The sequence below is a fragment of the Notolepis coatsorum genome (assembly GCF_963971535.1).
Source record: "Notolepis coatsorum genome assembly, chromosome: 15".
NCBI lineage: Eukaryota > Metazoa > Chordata > Actinopteri > Aulopiformes > Paralepididae > Notolepis > Notolepis coatsorum.
Window position 1 is genome coordinate 19,429,600 of NC_140179.1, and position 23,532 is coordinate 19,453,131.

The window sequence follows — 23,532 nt, forward strand, 5'->3', positions numbered from 1 at the left end:
GCAGAGTTTTGGATAAGCTGAAGCTTCCCAATGGTTGCTTTGGGAAGACCAGTGAACAGTGCATTACAATAGTCAAGCCGACTTGATACAAAAGCATGAATAAGTTTCTCTGCATCCTTTTTATTTACGAAAGGTCTTACTTTCGCTATGTTTCTTAGGTGGAAGAATGACGTTTTCATGGCCTTATTTATATGAGACTTAAAGGTCAGGTCTGAGTCCAAGATGACACCTAGGCTTGTAACCTCAGTCTTTACATAGGATGACAGACTCCCCAGGTTTTTACAAAGCACTTCCCTTTTCGCTTTTGGGCCGATCAATAGGATTTCGGTCTTGCTTTCGTTTAATTTTAGGAAGTTATTGTTCATCCACTTGTTTATTGCTAACAGACAATTTGTAATGGACTGTATGGCTGTAGTGTTATTTGGTTCTGCAGAGATATATAGTTGTGTATCATCAGCATAACTATGGAAGCATACATTGTGGTCTCCAATGATGTCCCCGAGGGGCAGCATATATAGTGAGAAGAGTAATGGACCAAGGCAGCTTCCTTGTGCGACTCCAAAATTGCTGTCATGTTCCTCGGATACATTGTCTCCAAGCTTAACATAGAACCTTCTCCCCTTAATGTATGTTATGAGCCAATTTAGTACATGATCGGAAAAGCCAACCAGTCTTTCTAGACGACTGATCAAGATATTATGGTCAATCGTATCGAACGCTGCACTAAGGTCCAATAGGACAAGAATTGAGACTTTGCCAGCATCGGAGTTTAGCCTGAGGTCGCTAACTATTTTGGTAAGGGCAGTTTCAGTGCTGTGATTTGTTCTGAAACCTGATTGTAGTTCCTCCATGATGTTATTATCTTTGAGAAAGGAGTTTATTTGTACTGAGACTATCTTTTCTAATATCTTGCTGATAAATGGAAGGTTCGATATTGGCCTATAGCTTTTTAGTTCGTTTACATCTAAGTTTGTTTTCTTTAGTAGTGGTTTTACTACAGCTGTTTTAAATGCATCTGGAAAAGTGCCTGTTTGAAGAGACATATTTATGATTTCAAGGACATGATTTGAGACACTATCAAACACCCGCTTGAGAAATGCTGTTGGTATAGGATCGAGGCAGGAGGTGGCGGAATTACACTCAGAGACAATCTTACAGAGGTCAGGTAATGTAATACATGTGAATTCCCCCATAGTTATCTCAGGTGGGGTTTCACTCATAGCCAGATCCATATCAGCGGTAATGCTTGCTCTAATCAATGATATTTTTTCATTAAAGAAAACTGCGAACTCTTCACATTTTGTGGCTGATTGCTGCGGTATATGGGGGGGTGGTATGTTAATCAGCCGGTCAATGGTGGAAAAAAGTACCCTGGAGTTACCCATATTTTCTGAGATCATTTTGGAAAAATATTCCTTTCTCGCAAGTTGTATTGCCTTATTGTATGCGCCCATGGCGTCTTTGTATAAATTAAAGTGAGCTGTGAGTTTGTGTTTCCTCCATTTTCGCTCGGCTATCCTACATTTTCTCTTGTTATCTTTAACATTGGTTTTATTTAGCCATGGAGAGATTCTATCAGTTTTTACCTTTTTAACCTTTAGAGGGGCAACAGTATCTAACACAGTTGACAAGGTGCTGTGGAAGTTTTGCACTTGCTGATTTAAGGAGGATTCACTGCATTGGTCGTATGATTTCATCATACTAGAGAATTTTGCTTCAGCTCTAGCGTCCAGAAGCCTTCTGTGAACTAGGAATTCGCTTCTGGTCTTATGTAATATTAGGCTTGTACCATAGAACACACAATAATGGTCAGAAATTGGAATTTGTTTTACTGATATATTCTCAATGTTTAGCCCTGTTGTTATTAGTAGGTCCAGAGTGTTGCCATGTTGGTGGGTGGCCTCGTGAACATGTTGCATCAGTCCAAAACTGTCCAGTAGGTTCAGAAACTCACAACCCCTGGGGTCATCCTTTTTGTTGATATGAATATTTAGATCTCCATTAAGAATGATTCTATCATACCTGGTAATGCAGATCGATATGAGTTCTGAAAATTCCTGTATGAAGAGTGGCGAGTACCTTGGTGGTCGATACAATGTCACACATATTACTGGCATTTCTGTTTTCAATACAATAGCAAGGTATTCAAATGATAAAAAATTTCCCAGGTCAATATCATTGCACACAAATTGAGTGGAGATGATTGCTGCTATTCCTCCTCCCCTCCCACTCTGTCTTTTTGATTGATAGAATTTAAAATTGGAAGGGCAGGTCTCAATCAGTGTTGCTACACCAGTGATATTGTCTAACCATGTCTCTACTAAAAACATACAATGTACACCATGTTTTACTATGAGTTCATTTATCAGAAATGATTTTTGTTTCAGCGCTCTAACGTTGAACAGTGCTAGTTTTAGCTGTACGGGTTCTGTAGTGGGGTGTGAGATAGTCTGTGGTTGAACACTGATATTGATAAGGTTAGATTTACATATGGGACGTGATAATGAGTAATTGATTAGTCTTTTGGTGATCAGAATCGGGATGACACTCAACGTGTTTTTTTGTAGTTTAGGCTGCTTCTGTATATAGTCTACAGAGCTAGATATGGTTGGTTGTCAGGCCAGTGATGCTATACTTTGTATGACGTTATGTATTAGCACATTTACCCCTGATATGTTTGGATGGATGCCATCGGGTCTGTAATGGTCTTTCCTGGACCAGAGCAGATCAAAGTTATTTATATAGCAAAGTCCTATAGTAGTACAGTGGGTCTGTAGCCATTTGTGCAACCAGAACAGACGGCTAAATCGCTCAGATCCACGACCTATGGATGGAATGGGGCCAGACACAATGCATATTTTACCCAGGCTTTCAATAGTGAGTATTAGTGATTCAAAGTCAGATTGGAGTTTAACGGATTGTCTAGCCATTACGTCATTTGCTCCGATATGAATAATAACGGTGTGGGCGGACGGATATCTCTCGATGATTTCGGGAGTACACTCAAGTAAGTCAGTAACTTTTAAACCGGAAAAACAATACGTAATGCCGTGTGGTATTTGCAAAAACCTGGTGATGGAATCTCCGATGAGTAGGATCTCTGGCTGTTCCTGGATGCATTCCCCGTCGTAGATGGCCAGGTTTCTATGGTGAAAAGCCGCAGGAGTAGCGTCTGCATTGCTGGCGGAGTTAGACGGTTGGTCGGGCAGCAGCGCCGTGTGGAGGGGCTCGTTCACAGCGGCATTTCCATCGATGACACTCGCCGTTTGAATGATCATCCTGGTATGGGCTGCAGAGCACCGCAGACGAGGGCGTTTAAACTTTGGGGAGTCGGACCCATCGCGTGAGTCTGGGGAGCTTGGCGATGCGAGAGCAAACAGGGCAGAGCGCTTTCTGCTCCGGGGCGCAGATATACTTCCATGGTTGAGTTGTGAGCTGGAGAGGGCCGCCGTCCTGGCAGCTTCGCTTGGAGCCTGGCTAGTAGCTAGGCTAGTAGCTATCATCGGATAGTCTTTGAGCAAAGCTACACTACTAGCAGCAGGAGACGGAAGCGAAGGAGAGCCAAGGAGGCTGGAATCACTACAAAGAGGATTGAATCGGTTTGATAGTTGAGGTGATTCAAAGGGATCATATAGAGGAAGGGAGAGCTTCCGTCGGCCCCTCACCACTGTCGCCCAGGAGGGACTACCGGTGCGGCCTGCGTCCGCTTTTTCCATGCTAGCCAGCTTGGACATTAGCTCCGTTTGACGCTTGAGAAGATCCACTACTAGTATCTCGATGTTCTTCAGTTCCGTTCGCATCTCTGCGACATCTGATGTTGGAGCCATTTCCTCGGGGGAGCTCAGCACTGTGAGTACTGTAGCGTGTAGCTGTAGCTATGGCAACAACAAGCGCCGATAGCTTTAGGTCACGTCCAGTAAAAGGTCACATAAAACCAATAAATCCAACAGTATAAACGATAAGAGCAAAAGTCACAGTGATCAGTTAAGATCACTGGTTAAAAGATGGTAAAAAGAAAGAAAACAGTCTAAAGTTTGAAAGTTTGGGAGGTCCGCAAAAACACGTCCGTTCAGTAGTAAGTAACCGGAGTGTAGTGGATCCAACCAACTAACACACAGGAATGCAGGAATGCTGTGGTGGGTCCTTCCCTTCTTCCCTTCTAAAGAGTAGCTTTAGTATATAGCCTAATGCTGTTCTGCAATAGGCTAAAGCAGGGGTTTTCAACCTTTTCTTGACCAGGGACCCTCAAGGTATTCAGAAGTTCAAGTGAGGTTTGTTTGTTTTTATTTCGTCAGGCTTGAAAAGTTCAAATAAAACAATTATTACGTTATTCTCGTTTGCCTCACGTCTCATGTCATTTTCAGTTAAAGGGTCAATAGAAAGAATTGATTTCAAAGCCATTCTAAACAAAAAAGAAGTTCCTCTCACGGCGTTCTGAAAAAAAAAGAAAATCTCAGAAAGGCAGCACCCCCTGCCGATTTAAAGTTCCAACGTGCCTGGTACTGGAATATACTACATCTTGTGTTCCTTGAGGTGAGACTGCTGCTGCCTCTAAGGAGCGCCACGACGCAGCAATTTCAGGATCAAACCAGTTTATCAGGGGTCTCAGCGAGAAGGACCAGAAGTATAGCTTAAAATCAGGGATTGCTAAACGCCCATCCTTGTATCTTGCGCCAGTGGTCTATTGGAGGGGGCAAGGGGAGCATTGAGATGACAAAGTTTATCCTGGGCAGTACGTTCATTTTGACTATTGATGCTCGGGCCTGTAACGAGTTAGGAAGTCTCGACCATCTATTTAGATCTTGGTGTATTTTTTTTATATGTGCCTGTAAAGTTATATTTAGTTGTCTGATTTAGGGTGGGGAAAATCTATGCCTAAGTATTTAAAGTGTTCAACTATGGGGAGGTCAGCCGGTAGTTGCACTGCTTTGGCCAACTCATTAACCATTCCCCGCCAACAACGTTTATATACGTTATTGGGCACCATCGATTTTAATATTCTATTCAATGTCAGGGACCCGTATGTTGCCGTTAGAAGGCATACTGCGACCCCAAGGGTGCAGTACCGGCCAGATCCTCCCAGGCGGCAGTATCGAGAGTGCAGTAAACCTTGTTCCAGACCGTGTGTTACACTCAAATGTCACCGGGCGCAGTTTTCTGGGTCGGGCGAGACGAGCGGTTCTCCCTATTGCATTGAAGTGCGTCAAATGCTCCCGATCCATATGTTGTGGTGGGTTATGTCGTGGACCAGATGGACATCAGATGGAACAGATGGTGATCAAACAATTGGAATGCTCAGAAATGATAATGACAGGCAAAATAGGCTCCACACTCTCTAGGTCTCTAGGTCTTCTAGACAGGGTTGTCCTCTGAGGACTATCTGACGTCAATTCTAGCTTGATACTGATAGTGCAATGTTTTTATACCGATCCAACTTATCAGCGTTTTTGTGTTCAATACGAATACCGTTACTGGCAATCAAAGAATCAGATACGACCCCCCCCCCCTTTCATGCATTCATGATGAAACATAATACCTATTATATACATTTGATTTGGGAATAGTAGCGTGTCCAGGCAAGAAACGCCAACGTTTATAGTAGAATTCACGTATAAGGATATAACTCAGCCTTTCGGGAATTACCCCAGACCACTCTGAAATTATACTTATATTCACCATGGAATAACGTGTGAATGTATGCATGGAAAAATTCCATGCATCTTGGACAGAAGAAAGTCACTGTCAAATGACCATAGTATTGTCCCCTCCCCATAGCTATAATATAGAATATAGATATAGCTCTACAAACAAGGTGACGCACTCCTATCTTTAAAGCGTGACATAGCTACAACGGGACCCGTCTAATCCCCGGCGGTCAATGAGTTAAGAAGCAAACAAGCTGATTTGGGCCAATTCATTTTGAAGCCTGACAGTTTACCGAAATCATCAATTATACTAAGTAAATTTGTGGCTGATGGGAGGGGTCTTAAATGAAAATTAGTAAGTCATCCGCATAAAGAGCAATTTTGTGTGGTGTATCATTGATTGTTATAGGGGCGATTTCTTCTGTTTGTCTAATACATTGGGCTAATGGGTCGAGGGAAAGCATGAATAGTCCGGGGCTCAGAGGACAACCCTGTCTAGAAGACCTAGAGACCGGGAAGTGTGTGGAACATATTTTGCCTGTCATTATCATTTCTGAGGGTGAAGCATAAAGTACTTGAATCATATGTATACATTTCTTTCCAAGCCTCCAGCACCGTCTAAAGATATGACCATTCTAGTCTATCGAATGCCTTCATGGCATCCAGAGATAGAACAGTGGCCGGAGTTATATTATTGCCCTTACTGTTGTCAATTACATGCAATAATCTTCTAATGTTATCTGCGGCTAAACAACCCCGAATAAATCCGGTTTGATCTCTATGTACCAGCACCGCCATATACTTCTGCAGACGACGGGCCAGTACTTTGGCAAAAAAATTAAGATTGGCCCTGAGAAGACTCAGGGGCCTATAGCTGCCACAGTCATTGGGGTCCTTTAAATTAATTAATATGGCTTTAATTAAAGCCATATTAACATCTCTCGAGAATCCACCCTGTTCAATGGTGAATTCAATAATTTCAAGTAACAATGGGCCCAACTGGTCCCAGAATGCTAAATATAATTCAGGTGGAATCCCATCCCAGTCGGGTGCCTTACCCCTCTGCATCTCAACAATTGTCTCTGAGTTCTATAAGAGTGATTGGTCTCCCCAATTCCCCGGCCTCCTCTGATAACTTTGGTATTTTAAGCCCGCTAGTAGATGCTTCAAATTTGGAATAATCAAAGTTGACCTTCTTTATGAACATACGTGTCACTTCAGTGCCAGGGCTGTCTAGCGTCTTGCCTTGTTCCTTCAGACTCTGTGGCTAGGTCAACAGCACGGTTCAGCCTGAGCCAGTAGTCAAATGCATCTTCACCCTTCTCAGGAAGAGTGGTGTAGAAGTCTGCTAATGGGAGCGATGAGCATGTGGCAGGCAGAATCAAAGTGATTCTGCAGAAGGCCATAAATGGCGTCAGGGTGATATCACTGTTCCTGGTTCCAAACCTGACGACATCCTTGGCACATTTCAGTTTGTTGTGCCAGATAGCCTCAAGCATAAAGTTCACTTGCCTCCTGAGGTGCGTGAGAATCTCCTCTGCCTGTTCCTCAGATTGCAAATGTCCCCTCTTAATGAAACTCCTCATGAGCTCCTCCCACTCCTGTATGGAAACAGAGTCTGAGCTGTCTCCTCTGAAGCAGGGTCGCTCCTTCAGCTTCCGGTGGGACACATATTGCAAATGGGAGACATCAAGTGCACACATTGGCATGGGTAGGTGGAGGGGCAGCACTGTGCAAAGGGGTACTGACAAATATATTGGCATGGTTAGATGGAGGGGCAGCACTGTGAAAAGGGGTACTGACAAATGGACTGAGATGGGAAATAATCTCCCGGGAAAGGTGGGCGTGGTCGTTTTTCCACCAATGAGTGCTTTTAGTGCAAAGTAAATGTTTGCAATCGATTCAGAATCATGAAAAAAAAACTAGTTTGACACCTCACGCAGTGTTTAAGGCAAAAATAAACATTTAAAAATGTTCACAGATAAGGTTCCGGGCACTCCAACTTTCAGCAGCTGTCACACGTTTTCCAATGGGAGTTGAATTTAAATCTTTGTATATGTTATTAGACACCTTTACAAACACATTGGTGAAGAAATGTCTTGGTAAGATGTATTCCAAGATTGGTCAAATATCTGATCATATTCCCTGACTACCTTTAGTAAGGAATGGACAAAAACCCTCACTCAGATCCGCCGCCCGCGTGTATATTTTCCCTAACGGAGTTGCACTTCCGCGTTCGGTTTGCGCGATCTGATTGGCCACTGACTCTACGCCCAAACAGCGCGTTACGCTAGTTCTGCTAACAGCCTGCAGCCAGCATTATCCAATTCATATCAATCGAAATAACGTATTGTTTTCATCTCTCTATATTAACACTTTGATCGCCAGGGTTAAATTCATAATTTACCATCCCTCGCCAGCCCTATTTAACATGGAGAAGTTCCCCTTCTTTGCAGGGCTATAACTTTTTAAATTTGATTGCTAAATTGACATTACTATGGCCCATTCAACGTCTTATATCTATTGTTCAGGGTGTAGCAACGTTATACTTTTTCATTCACATATTCATACTAAAATAAGGTCTAAAGTATAAGTATGTTTTTATCGTTTTCTGCAGCTTTCTCCAGAACTTGATTTATAGCCCTAAATGCATTATATTGATGATCAAATACAGTTTGGTAGGAATCTGCGAGAAAAAAAAATTCAAATGGACGTACATCTTTTTTTTTTATCCATTTTTTTCTATATTTTTCTCCCATCCCAATTTCGTATCATCCAATTCAACCCTCCCCTGTCACGAACACTGTTTCTTGCCTCCCACAAGCCGGCTGCAATGTGGACTAAGTCATACATAGCACAAGTCCCCTCAGCAGTCGCATCTTTTCACCTGCGCAGCTCGATCTCTCAGTGGCGAGGAGTAACGCGTGGGAGGCTCACGCTGCCCCCGACACTTCCTGATTCTACTGCGCAGGCGCACCAACCGACCTGTAGGAGTCGCTGTCCACAACGCCCGATCCCCACCCATCAGTTTCCCACCCTCTAATACTGCCAATTGTATTAGTACGGACGACCAGCCAAACTGAAAACAATGTGGAGAGCTGGATTCGAACACGCGAACCCAGCGTCTCCACATTGGTGGTGAGTGCCTTGCCCACTACACCACCTAGCCGCCCTCAAATGGACGTACTTCTAGAAGTTACTACGTATGATCTGATGATGACCGGATGGGGGGGGGGGGGGGGGGGGTCGTTTATAATTCCGTGGGCAACGTTATATCATTCATCTAGTGTGGGTACGCTGAAACTCACCGTAGCTTCCTCTCGCCGTTGGGAGATGAGCGTGGAACAGAATTTTTTCTATTATGGGATGTCGAAATATCCGATCCATTTCCAGGTTGTATAATAGTATATACGTCCAAATCATGTTGTTTATCGAGTTATTGGTAACGCATCACTATCCGTCGTGATCAGCTCGAGTCCTGGGACTATTACCGAGTGATCGGACCAAATTGAAATGAGCACCAGCTTCCACTTCCCGTTTCTTCCCTGGGCGATCCGCCGATCGGCCACCAGATGGCGCTCTTGAACCGTTAGAGAGTTGATAGGGGCTCACCAGTACATCTCATGTCTCCGGGGGAGAAATATGATTTCGATCACAGATTTTTGAAATATTGATATCATAGACGCTGTCCAGCGTCTTCGGCAGAATGAGCATGGCGGGGAATGACGTGTTCCAGCGTCAACGGCGAATAAAGTGTTAACGTGATTCCATCAACACAACATAAAGCGAGCCCCAGACCACCGCCCCGCGAGCCCCACAGGAAGAGACCAGGTAGAATTTTAGGCGCACGGGTAACGAGGCTCGCAGGACGATGGCCTGGGGCTCGCGGGGTGGTGGTCTGGGGCTCGCGGGGCGGTGGTCTGGGGCTCACGGGACGGTCCACACACCGCTATCAATGTTCTTCCCCGCCAATGAAGTATTCACCCAAAGACCCAATACCGTGGCAACAACTACCGCACTACTGGTAGAATAAGTTCCGAGAACCGTGGGAAGTGATGCAAACTGTCTTGTCGTGTTTTGAACATTTATGTTGTGTTGATGGAATCACGTTAATATAGAGAGATGAAAACAATACGTTATTTCTATTGATATGAATTGGATAATGCTGGCTGCAGGCTGTTAGCAGAACTAGCGTAACGCGCTGTTTGGGCGTAGAGTCAGTGGCCAATCAGATCGTGCAAACCGAACGCGGAAGTGCAACTCCGTTAGGGAAAATATACTAACACGCCCCCCGCCCAGGGCTCTGTCATGTGATTAGCAATGTTCCAACAGGGCGGGCCCACTGCTCTGGTGAGCCTGTATACTTTCCGTAGCCGCATTTCTGGCAGACGCTCTCTGATTGGCCGATGCCAGTTTCTACACTGGTTAAGCTTAGGCAATCTTCGAAGTTGGTTAAGGTTAGAGTTTGTCTTAGAGCATGGCGATAGAACGCCAGGTAGTTTGCAGGCTGTTTGACGTGGAAATGGGCAAAGACGCAGCTCGTCACGCTATTGGGCGCACATGTCACATGACCAGAAACGTCTGCCAGAAATGCGGCTACGGAAAGTATAGACGCCTCTGGTGATGATTAGCAAAACACAGAGCAGACACACGGCCTTGCTTGAGAATGGTTGGCTAGATAGTTCTCCCATGACATAATTCCCCACTCCCTCTGGTGGTGTGTATGAGTTATGACAACGCTACGTGCGGCCTGGCTTGGGATGTGTTGGCCTAAAGTTTCTCCCATGACGTAAGCCATCACTCCCTCTGGTGGTTTGTATGAGTTAGTGCGGCACACGCTAGGAGTCGAGAGTACTACATGGCAAGAATACTTCATGACGAGAGTACTTCATGTTGAGTACTACATGGCAAGAGTACTACATGGCAAGAGTGCTTCATGACAAGTGCTTCATGACAAGAGTACTACATGACAAGAGTACTACATGACAAGAGTGCTTCATGACAAGTGCTTCATGACAAGAGTACTACATGACAAGAGTACTACATGGCAAGAGTACTTCATGGCAGGCAAGAGTACTTCATGACAAGAGTGCTTCATGTTGAGTACTTCATGGCAAGAGTGCTTCATCATGGCAAGAGTACTTCCCGCATCATGTGTCTCAACAAACCATTTGCAAAACAACAAACTCAGACGAGACAAATGAACATTTAAACCCACAGTGTTTTTATTTTTATTTTGATCCTAAAAAATATATATTACATGATTGACATCATAACCGGCTCAGAAGGAACATGTCTCATTAGAAAAAAAATTTAAGTAATAAAAACAATAAATAAAATGATGTCATTGTTGTAGTTAATGTGATGGAGGTACTGGATCATTAGGAGATAATGTTCTGATTATACTGGAACAGCGAAGGGAACATGCAAGTTAACGTATCCATACGGCCGGGATGATGACACCGCAGGTCAAAGGTCGCTGATGGGCCTGAGCTACAGCATCCTTTTAAAGGTCAACAGGTCGGGGCTTATAGAATCCCACTGATCATTAACCAAACAGCCTCTTAGGACCTTCAACAGCTTTCACCTCATTTCTCTTAGTTTTCTCTGAGCTCCAAATCAAACCATCTGGTGTGAAAACCTCCCTCACAACCTTAACCCTTTCACTGCCACACAACAGCCGGTTAACCCTTTCACTGACCATACAGAAAGTTAGCCCTTTACTATCACACAACCGACGGAGATGCTCCATCATTAGCTCCGCGGATGATGGAGCATCGCCGTCGGTTGTATGCTAGTAAAGGGTTAACCTTCTGTCGTGGCAGTGAAAGGGTTAACCCATCTACTGAGCCAGACTCATGATATCATCGTCTACTGAGCCAGACTCATGACATCATCATCTACTGAGCCACACTCATGACATCATCATACCTTTGAAGCTGTTGAGAAAAACACTTGTTTTTAACAGGAAGTCATCCTTGATAAAAAAAAAAAAAAACACCATCACAAAAAACAAACACCATGAGATGAAAACTGTCATCTCAGAATAAAGTAATGTTTGAGATCGGGTTTCATGTATGAGGCTGCAGATAAGAAGTGCAGAAGGCAGATGTTTATATATATATTTAACATTTTTTACTTTTGGTTGGCCTCCAGCCAGACGTCCAAAACCTGACTGTGAAAAGTCAGCTTCTCCTCTCCCCCTCCCTCCTCCTCCTCTCCCCCTCCCTTCCTCTCCCCCTCCTCCCTTCCTCCTCCCCCTCCTCAGACGATGGATCATTGCAATTAATAAAACGTAGCCCAATGAAACTTGTTGATGACATCTTGTTCCAGGCGCCTGATGAGATTACTATGGGTTTAAGGATTATTATAAAAACCACTCCAGTAACTGTTTGGTCATGCGAACCACGTGCTCCACTGAGTCCACAAAGGTGTTCCTTTTTCATTTAATCTTTAAATAAAACACCACAATCAGAATGCAGCATTATTCACCGATAGAGCAGAAACAAAACCCTCCACTTCAGTAAAAAAATACAATTAAGAATAAAAAAAAATAAAAAAAAAAGTAGTGGGTGTTTCCTTTATTTGTAGACCGTATACTGTTATCACTGATATATATATATATATATAAAAACTGTTCCCCCCCGAGCGGCGAGCAACTTACTTCAAATTCAAACCAGCCGTCCTCAAAATTGGCGGCAAAATTGGAGGCCGATACATAAAACACACCGTAATCCACGCTGTTGTTTTTAGGGTTGATATTGAAGGACAATCATATTATATATATAAATAAAAGACTGAGGGTTTACTTGTACAACAAATTTTTCCAAAAAAGTTATTATTAGTCACATTAATACAGAAATGGCACGTTGGATTCCTAAATTGTTTTTTTTTCTTTTTTTTCTTTTTAAATAAAAGTGGTGCTTGAGGAATTTATTTTCTTTACCGAGGAGACAAAAGTTAAATAAATTACTACCATAAACGTTACATACAAATCTGAGTAGTATATACAAAGGAGTTATTTGACGCACACACACGCACAAAAAGAAAAATCTACAATTTCAAATTTCGTGTTTCAACGAGACAGCAGTAATAATAACCGTATTTTACATAGCGAGGGTTTGTGGTAAACGTCTGGTGTGTGTGGTGATCGTCTGGTGATCGTCTGGTGTGTGTGGTAAACGTCTGGTGTGTGTGGTGATCGTCTGGTGATCGTCTGGTGTGTGGTGATCGTCTGGTGTGTGTGGTGATCGTCTGGTGTGTGTGGTGATCGTCTGGTGATCGTCTGGTGTGTGGTGATCGTCTGGTGTGTGTGGTGATCGTCTGGTGATCGTCTGGTGTGTGTGGTGATCGTCTGGTGTGTGTGGTGATCGTCTGGTGTGTGTGGTGATCGTCTGGTGTGTGTGGTGATCGTCTGGTGTGTGTGGTGATCGTCTGGTGTGTGTGGTGATCGTCTGGTGTGTGTGGTGATCGTCTGGTGAGTGTGGTGATCGTCTGGTGTGTGTGGTGACCGTCTGGTGATCATCTGGTGTGTGTGGTGATCGTCTGGTGTGTGTGGTTTCTGTGGGGGGGGGGGGGGGGTCTTGAAACGATGGTTAAACCGATAACTCGTCTGTGGCGTAAAAAAGAAAGAAAAGTGACTTTAAATGTTCTTGCGATCTCACAGAATCCAGCTAAACATTGTTCTTTCTCTATAGTTTTCTAATAGACATACAGACTCCTCTATATACAAGCTTTTAGGACATAAAAGTAACAGGCCCTAACTTTAAAAAACAAAACAAAATCAACAGTTTTTTTTTTAGAACAGAAGGTGGAGAGAAGAGAGTTGGCTGAAATGTTTTTCTTTTCCTGCAGGTTGAATCTGTTATTAGGAGTTGAGCCTGATAACGTCTTACGGAGCAGTTAGAAGACCATAGACGACCCTGAAACACGCAGAACTACCTCAAAACCGCCAGTTGGACATTTTAATTTCACTTTGTAATATGAACATGGAGACCTAGAACCTAGAACCCTCTCTCTCTCCTCTCCCCCTCCTCTGTATCGGGAGTGCGTTCCCTGAAGATAAAAAATGTTCCCAAGCCGGCGGAAGCCATTACAGAAACACCAGCATGTCTCGGTCGCTAACCTGCGTCTCGCTGTCTATCGCACCGACGGAGTCGAGGGTGTCACGTTGCCATCAGCAGCCAGGTCCAATCTCTCAGCACTCCGCGCCATGTGAACACACTATAAGTCTCTCTGAGGCCATCCCATAATAACCCTCCGGGGAACAGTCCCATCCAACCCCCAAACCTCTCGCCTTTCTCTCTCATATTTATGTATATATGTATATATTATGTTTATCATTGCATCAAAATATATCCCTCAGTGTCCCTTGAATTTGGAGCGTTAATTAGTGGCCGTAACGTGTTATTGACTTGAAGAGTTGAGAGAGGAGGGACTTACTGTCCTGTCAATCACTGCCTTGTTGCTTGTAAACACTAGTCGCACACTAAGCCACGCCTCCTAATCTCCCGGCTGACATCTCTACCTGCTTTTGATCGCTAGCGGCTTAATGGCTTTCAATATGTCCTCACCATCATCTCCATCATCTCCAAGACCTTCCTCATCATCACCATCACCATCATCGACTTCAGGGGAGTGGGATAGAGACACTGATCTCTCCCTCTCTCTCTCTTTGATGCAAATTAGAGTGACAGAGAATGGATAGAATATATATATATAATGTATATATATATATATTAAAACAAAATCCTTCATGAACCGTTGAGAGGCCTCTACGTGACGTCAGGTGGGGGGGGGGCAGTGAGAGATAATGGGGGGGGGGCAGTGGCTGCATCCGTTAGGGGGGGGGGGGGCAGTTTGGTCAGTCAACCAATCAGCATTCGAGATCCTTTTCTTGCGGAAAGGGGTGGAGTCTAGCAGTGCTGATGATGCAGGGGGGCGTGGCCACAGACGTGTTGTTTTATTCCTCTCCCCAGAGTGGTTGGTTTTGTTAGTAGAGGCGGGGGGGGGGGGGGGGGGGTCTATAGGGCAAGGGGGTGTGGTCTACAGGCGGAGGGGTGTGGCTAAGTGAGTCTTCATGCCAGGTCTGCAGGAAGCCCCTCCCACCCAAACGTCATCGCATCATCAAACAACATCATGCTCTTGTTTTGCAGACAGACCTCCATGACCGAGGGGTCTGACTGAGAGAGAGGCTGCAGTGATGTCACAGGAGGGGGGGTGAGGGGGTCCTGTCACTCTGAACACAGCTACGCCCCCTCCTCCCCGTTCTCCCGCCTTCTACCCAGAGAGGAGCTCCCGAGATTGGCCCGGCAGAGATGTCCGTCATCGGGTAGCCTCTCAGCAGCATGCTGCCCTATTGGTTTTTGTTTTCTCTTAAGGTGGATCTCCCTCCTCTATAGTCTGCCTGCTCTTAAGGTGGATCTCCCTCCTCTATAGTCCCGCCTGCTCTTAAGGTGGATCTCCCTCCTGCTCTAGGCGTCCGAGAGGCAGCTCTGAACACTGTCCATCCACAGCTGTGCGTTCAGACTGTCCTGAGCGCAGAAGTTATACACTCGCTTAGTCGTCTTGAGCTGAGAGGGAGAAGAGAGGAGGGAGAGGAGAAGAGGAGAGAGGGGGGAGAGAGATAGAGGGAGAGAGAGAGGGAGAGGAGAGAGGAGATGAGAGAGGAGGAGAGAGGGAGAGAGAGGAGGCAGAGAGAGAAGAGGAAGGGGAGAGGAGAGGAGGGAGAGAAAGGAAGAGGAGATGGGAGAGAGATGAGAGGAGGAGAGGGGAGAGATGATAGAGGGAGAGAGGAAGAGATAATGGTTCAATAATGTTTTTTCTTGTAAAGGAAAATAACAAATAAAATCTATTCAACATTTAAAAGGCATCAATCCATAAAAGTATTAACATTTAAAGATAACAATAAATCAGCCATTGGTAGCTTCAATCGAAAAATATCAACAGACAGACAGACAGACAGACAGACAGACAGACAGACACAGGGATTAAAGCAAAAAAATATCTCCTGACTGAATTTTTTTTCAGGCCTAGTCATATTCTTATTTTAACCTCCACTCTATATATTTATTTAATAGCGTTAGCGTTTTAAGGGAACTAGATCATTTTGAACATCTTTTCTATTGCCAGTTTGCTTTTACGTAATATCAATGCTGTTTTCAATTCATTAAAGGTGACATGCATTATAAATGTCTTTTTTCAGTGTCTAGCATTGTATTATAGTAATAGTAGTTAGTATCAATGTGTCTGTGTCTCTAAATACCATATTGGCGGATTGCTCTCATTCAGGGCAGACCATTTCCTTGTCGAAAAAATCAGGTCATTCTGATTTGACTCGCATGGTGACGTCACATGGCGAGGATGGAGCGGATAGTGATCCGATTGGCTCTGTGGTTGTAGCGCGAGCGAACGAGAGAGAGAGAGGGAGAAATACACCCTCGCGACAGAGCACACGCGCGCGTTGCACTGTCAGGGAGAGAGAGAGAGAGACAAGGGGACCTGCTAATCTCACAGACGCAGCCCTGTTTACATCTCTCTCTCGATTCGGGAGCATAACTAACGCCCCGTCTATAGCGTGCGGCACAGTGCAACACTTCCTGGAGAGGGAGAGAGACAAGGGGACCTGCTAATCTCACAGACGCAGCCCTCTCTCTCTCTCTCATATATCACGCTGTGTGGGTGACTGTCACTGAAAGTGCTTATGGGCGGAGCCCAGCCAATAACTGAGGCTAGAAAATGATGCTTTTGAGTACTCCATTACAAATATAAAACAATGATTTTTTTTTAATAAACCTTACAGATGTCTTCCATAGACTCACAGGAGTTGTGTAAAGTTGCCCAAATAGTGCTAGGAATAGCAATGCATGTCCCCTTTAAATGAAACTGATTGCAAGGGTTGACTGACTTTGTCATACAAATAAACAAATCTACATACTGTAACTTTTCAGTAGTGTATAGTTCAAATTATGTATTATCTATAGCTCAAATTCAGTATTGTGTATAGTTCAAATTCAGCATTGTGTATAGTTCAAATTCAGCATTGTGTATAGTTCAAATTATGTATTGTGTATAGGGCAAACACAGTAAAACGATAGCATTTTAAAACTCTGTCCTGTAACATTTTATATGTTTAAAGAGAATGTAGCGTATATCAGCCTATGATTTATGGTAAAGTCGATTCCCTTCTTCAGATGACTTTGGTATCTCTCATAAGAAGACAGGCACATGCTCATGCTCCTCAGTGCACGGCTGATTTCCATTTTGGAGGCGTTTTTCTCTGTTGCCTTCATGTGGGACTTGATAATGGCTAAGCCTTCATAATTATGTCTCAATGTTCAGCCTGGCCCTGTCTTTTTCAATTATGTCATCCATGATGTTAAATGATCCTTCGACAAGAGGGCCAGTGAACAATGACAGAAGGGCCTTTACCAACTTCCCTAAGATGGGGAATATCATCCCTCCTTTTGGGGTCTTCATGGCCAAGATCTTACTCCACCAGTCAGCATCGATTCGTTCAGTATTCTCCTCAAAGTGTTTGGCCTGTGCTCCTAAATCTGGTAAGCTCGCACCTCTTCATTCAGTTGACCAAGCTCCTCAGATTTCACTGCATTTGGCAAGGACTTGGCTAAGGTGTTGAATGCAAATGATGTATTGTGTATAGTTCAAATGATGTATTGTGTATAGTTCAAATGATGTATTGTGTATAGTTCAAATGTAGCAGGTGTAGTGGCTCTGACTCCAGGAGTGGAGAAGCAGGATTTTGAGGCTGTAGCAGGTGTAGTGGCTCTGACTCCAGGGGTGGAGGATTTTGAGGCTGTAGCAGGTGTAGTGGCTCTGACTCCAGGAGTGGAGGATTCTGAGGCTGTAGCAGGTGTAGTGGCTCTGACTCCAGGAGTGGAAGATTCTGAGGCTGTAGCAGGTGTAGTGGCTCTGACTCCAGGAGTGGAGGATTCTGAGGCTGTAGCAGGTGTAGTGGCTCTGACTCCAGGAGTGGAGGATTCTGAGGCTGTAGCAGGTGTAGTGGCTCTGACTCCAGGAGTGGAGGATTCTGAGGCTGTAGCAGGTGTAGTGGCTCTGACTCCAGGGCCCTCATTCATCAACGTGTTCTACGCACAGATCTGTGCTTACCCTGTGCGTACGATCATTTCTAAGCAAAGAGTGGGATTCATCAATTTCAACTTGAACTTGACTTCGTGCTTACATCTACGCACAGTTCAGACCTGGCGTACCTAGCGCCCAGTGGTAGAATATATTATTACAACAAGGAAATGAGCTTCTGTGCATAATAACTGGCACGTTCTGTACGAACCGTAGTTCATTATAGTTCATTGTAAAATAGCAACAGTAGTGTAATTATGGTCAAAACCCTATAAATAGCATTTGGAATAATAGATCTTTCTCTCAGAATGAATGCAGCATGGTTTATATAGCGTTATCGGAATATACGGGGTGTAGGCTACTGACTGACTGCGCTCCGCGTAGCTTGATTGATTGATTGAAACGTTTATTAACAGATTGCAGAATGGGTACAGTACAGTACAGCTCAGTACATACAATTGTTAATTGGGGATGCAGACCAACTTTCGTCTTGTTTACATCAGGGTCCCCCATTTTCAATTCATCATAAATCATAAAGCTCAACTCGTTATTATTCTGCGCAGACCGCAGAAACACGGGAACGCTTTGATTATATTTAAAAGGCTTTACGTTAAACGAAACAAGTTGTATAGTGTTCTTCCCCCTTTTTACTGTATAAGAAAGAATAGAAAACGCATTGCAATGACACTATAGTGGACAGACTATGTATATGATGGGATTCAAGTTCGCGTTTTTGTTGCTCATAGACATGCTGTCAGAGTATGATATCTTAATCAAACATTCTAGAACATTTGTCGTCACAGATCATGTCCTAATAGAACATAGGCTATGGCATGGATCGTGATATTGTGTGGACTGTTATTATTACTGTACACCGGTACCACCCATTGTGACAACAGCCTTGTGAGTCCCGCACACAAACATGATGGAATTCAAGTTCATGTATTGAAAGGCAGGCTATCATACATGCAGTGAGATTCATTGTTCTTGTATATGCTCTCGTATTATATTGTTTATATAGGCTACCCAATACTGACATCAAAATAGATTGTAGTATGCCTCTAGAAATCATATGCAGCAGGTAGAAAATTTACGGGAGATCCATCGCGATTTGGAATAAAATTGAGGAGAACTTTAATCCCTGGGTATTAATCAAACAACACGGGAAAAGGCAGTCATATTCCAGCGCGGTCTTTATTAGCCGACAACAAAATAGATGCCTCTAAAAATCATATAGCCAATCGAACACAACTAATAAAGGCATTCATATTACAGCACGGTTATAATGACAGACAACCAACGCCAAACAGTGGTCAACGAACGGTCTTTATTAGTATTTTGAGCTGTCCAGGCAGAATTGCAGCAATGGTCTTAGGGAGCCGTTGATATCTGACATCACCGTTTACGAGTCCGCCTTTTATTTATCCCACAATACGCGATGGTGTCTTCTTGGTTCGACAGCAGTGAACAATCTTCGTGGAGTTTCTCAGGGTTCCGCTCGGGTCCGTCCATTATTTCACATCCCATGGGGGGTGTTTCCTCATTTTCATGACCATATATGGATAATCATGCACGAGCATTGACGGTAGAACAAAGTGGTATTCATCAACACGGAGGACCATAGAGCCTGCGTACGCACGTGTGATGAATGCCGACTTCCCTGTGCGTACGCTAGTTCTACATTCCGTGCTTACGTGTGGAAGTAGGTCAAGTTCTACGTCCACGTTGATGAATGAGGGCCCAGGAGTGGAGGAGGCATAATGCAGGATATGTTTTCTGACATGCGTTTTCAGTATAGTTCAAATTCAGTATTGTATATAGTTCAAATTCAGTATTGTATATAGTTCAAATTATGTATTGTGTATAGTTCAAATTATGTATAGTTCAAATTATGTATTGTGTATAGTTCAAATTCAGTATTATTGTATAGTTGAAATTATGTATCGTCTATAGTTCAAATGATGTATTGTGTATAGTTCAAATTATGTATTGTGTATAGTTGAAATTATGTATTGTGTATAGGGCAAATACAGTAAAACAATAGCATTTTAAAACTGTCCTGTAACATTTAGGACAATAGGAGCATGGGGGAGAAATGGGGGACCCTGATGTAAACAAGACGAAAGTCTTTCTCTGGTGTATTGAGCTGTACTGTATTGTACCCATTCTGCAATCTGTTAATACAATTTTCAATCAATCAATCAGGCACTCGTGTTTTCCGACATGCGTTTCTACTACTGGATCTACTGCCTGTTCATGGTCTACAGTATGTATGCTGAAGGTCGGTCAGACCAAGTTTAAAAGAATAAAAGTGATTAAATCTATTACTTGTGTCCTGTAACATTTATATGTTTAAAGAGGATGTAGCGTATATCAGCCTATGATTTATGGTAAAGTCTATTCCCGCGGGTCAAAACATCTCCTGACTGAACTTTTTTTTCAGGCAAAGTCATTCTTATTTTAACCTCCACTGTATATTTTTATTTAATAGCGTTAGCTAAAAGGAGAAGACAACCCGTATCAGGGTCTGACAGCACTACAATTACATTTTAATATCATAACAACAGGCTGAGACTCACCGGTAGAGCCGCCGCTAACCCTTCGATAAGCTTTGTGGTCCGGGCATTAATGTGTCCATAAATCCATTTAGTTAGATCTCATCCAACACTGTCTGAATGTATCTTGCGATTATTATACATTTCCGACAACGAACTATTAGCGCAATCCGGTGTCTCGAGTCGCTGCGTCCTGCCGATTGCTCGCCAATGACTATGCTTGGCGCGGCCGCGGAAAAGAAAATTCCCCTTTTCATGATATTTGACGCCTCTGATGGGCTCAATTTAGTTTCAATCTGTATGCATCTACAAATCATATTATACCAGGTTAAATTCCGTCACGACTCCGAATCAAATGACGGAACTCCAAATCAAATTGACGGATATCTGTCTCAAGACGGACCGCTTTAATGCCTGCAGACAGACAGACACACACACTCCAGGGAAGGACTCACATCAAAGAAGGCTTTCTCCTGGATGTTCTTGGGCGCTCCCATGGTGGGCGTGCCTGGAATGACGGACTCCACCTCTGCCAGCTCAATCACTCCTTTGCACTCCTTGTCCTGCCTGCTCTCGTAGTATCTGAGCTGTGGGGCAGAGGGAGGGTTAGGGTTAACAAGGAGGGAGGCAGGGGGTCAGGAGGAGAAACAGACAGGGGGTCAGGAGGAGAGACAGACACAGACACACAGCAACAATGAGACAGATAGAGACACACAGCAACAAGGGGGGAGGTACCTGGTGTTTGGTTTTGTCCAGAACGAACCAGCGAGGCTTCCATGGCTTCAGCAGCGCGCCTTTCTTAAACAAGATGCCCTCAAAGCTCCTGGAGAAGAGAGAGGAGAGGAGAGGAGAGGAGAGGAGAGGAGAGGAGAGGAGAGGAGAGGAGAGGAGAGGAGAGGAGAGGAGAGGAGGAGAGGAGAGGAGAGGAGAGAGAGGAGAGGAGGAGAGAGGAGAGGAGGAGAGAGGAGAGGAGGAGGGAGAGAGGGGATGAGAGGAGTAGAGAGGAGGAAGAGAGATTGCTGTATATACCATATATTATATAGATCATATTTTACATATATATATCATATTTGACCACATATATATATACAGTATATATATCCATATGTAATCTTGACCATGTCGACGAGAAATTAACATTTAAGTTCCATGTGGAAAATCTTGCCACTAAACTGCGACAGAAAATTGGTTTCCTGTACAGAAACAGATCCAATTTTCCTCTATTTAGTAGAAAAAGAATTGTGGAATCAGTCTTCTTATCAGTTTTGGACTATGGTGATGTAATTTATAGGCATGCTGCGGCATCAACTCTTAAACCTCTGGATTCTGCATATCACTCAGCTCTCAGATTTATAACTGGTGACAGATATGATACTCACCATTGTGTCCTGTATGATAGGGTGGGTTGGCCTTCTCTTGCAGAAAGGCGCAACAAACACTGGTATTTATTTATTTTTAAAGCCCTTATTGGTAAACAACCTGTTTATATCTCCTCACTGTTAAATTGGAATATTGGAACCTATTCAACTCGATCGAATGACTGGATGGTTCTTAGGGTTCCTCAGATTTGTTCTGAGCTAGGGAAGTCAGCCTTTTCCTTTGATGCCTCTAACTTATGGAATGTCCTTCAACTCACGCTAAAATTGGAGGTTCTCCCTTCCCTTGGAATGTTTAAATGTATGATTTCAGACCATTGTGTGACTACCTGTAACTGTTTTAGTTGATATTTTAAAATGATTTTTAAACGTTTTTAATTTGTTTTACTCTGGTGTTTAAATATCTGTGAATATTGTTTTTATTATGTACTGTACAATCGTCATTTCTGTAAATGAGGGAAACCTCAGATGCTTACGATTTTAAATAAAGGTTGAAATGAAATGTATATTTGACCACATATATATAAAATATAAATAAATAAAATAAAATACATACACACATATATATATATATAATATTTTACCACATACATCTATATCCATGTGATCTTTACCATGTATTATATTTGAACAAATATATATATATATTTTACCACACACATATATATATATAATATTTTACCACACATATATTATAAAAAAATATATTTTTTTATTTAAAAATGTTAATTAATTTTGAGTAAATTTTCATAACGTGATAATTTGCTGTGTAATTAATTCATCTAATTAACGCGATAAACTGACAGCCCTAATATATATATAATATTTTACCACATATATACATCTATATCCATATGTGATCTTTACCATGTATTATATTTGAACAAATATATTAGAGCTGGGCCGTTAACGGCGTTAACGTGCTGCGTTAACGCAAGACTAGTATCGCGCGATAATATAATTGACGCCGTTAATCTAATTCTCAAAGTTGGGTCTGGGAGTGTGATGTATTGTCCTTAAATACTTGCCGTAGTGCTGTGGTACCCGGAAGTGATTGCACGTATGTACATGAGCTGTAGTCTGAATAATGTGTCAAACTAAAGTAGTGGTCCGGTAATCATTGTTATACAGGTGAGGTTAAGAAGTCCTCAGGATATAACACAATTCGGCGATGAGGACGTCTGAATCTGCGCAATGCAAGAGAAGTCCGTCGGGACCTTTGTTTACCATGTTAGCTTAGTGAGTTAGCATGTTAGCTCACGTTGTGGCCCGGCACTTGGAAACATCTACAACATAGGTGTCAAACTCATGGCCCGCGGGCCAAATGTGGCCCGCCAAGTCATTTGATGTGGCCCCCACAAGCTCTGTTTTTTTTTTTAAAACATTAATCTTGGGTTAAAAAATAGCGGCGTTAAAAGAATTGTGGGTTAATGCGTTAATAAAGCTTTAACTTTGACAGCCTTAGTTATTACACATTCTTACACATACATGTATGTTGAACATCTGAGGTATTGATGAAGTAACAAAGGAAAAAAGCCAAAAGCACTTACTCCTTAGACATTCTTTGACAATTTTACAGCCCAAAATACAAAAAAGATTCAGGCGGAATAGGTAACAAAGGATTGAAGAAATATTGTCTGAACTGTCAGATGCAAACTGGCTGTGTGACATAACCGAGCATCTCGCTCAATTGAATAAGAAGCTGTAGGGACGCAAACAAGTCCCACCCAAAACTTGACCAATATACCGGTAGTTGTGAACTGAGACAATAGGGCTGGGCGATAAAACGATAACGATAACTATCGCGATAAATTATTTCCTCGAAATAAACATGAAACGTGGTCGCAAAGTTTCGAT

The 23,532-nt window shown here is 43.1% G+C and overlaps 1 protein-coding gene across 1 annotated transcript in view; it reads right to left on the reverse strand.

Moving 5' to 3' along the window:
* Positions 1-14,656: 14,656 nt before the first annotated feature.
* The window catches only part of sbf1 (SET binding factor 1), a gene marked incomplete at its 5' end in the record, with an annotated part of 194,434 nt that continues 185,558 nt past the window's right edge, over positions 14,657-23,532 (reverse strand). The window contains 3 exons of the mRNA XM_084330919.1: positions 14,657-15,217; positions 20,755-20,886; positions 21,035-21,122. Of these exons, the coding sequence (XP_084187045.1) occupies positions 15,119-15,217; positions 20,755-20,886; positions 21,035-21,122 (319 nt within the window). The 3' untranslated portion in view covers positions 14,657-15,118. The remainder of the gene's footprint in view (positions 15,218-20,754; positions 20,887-21,034; positions 21,123-23,532) is intronic.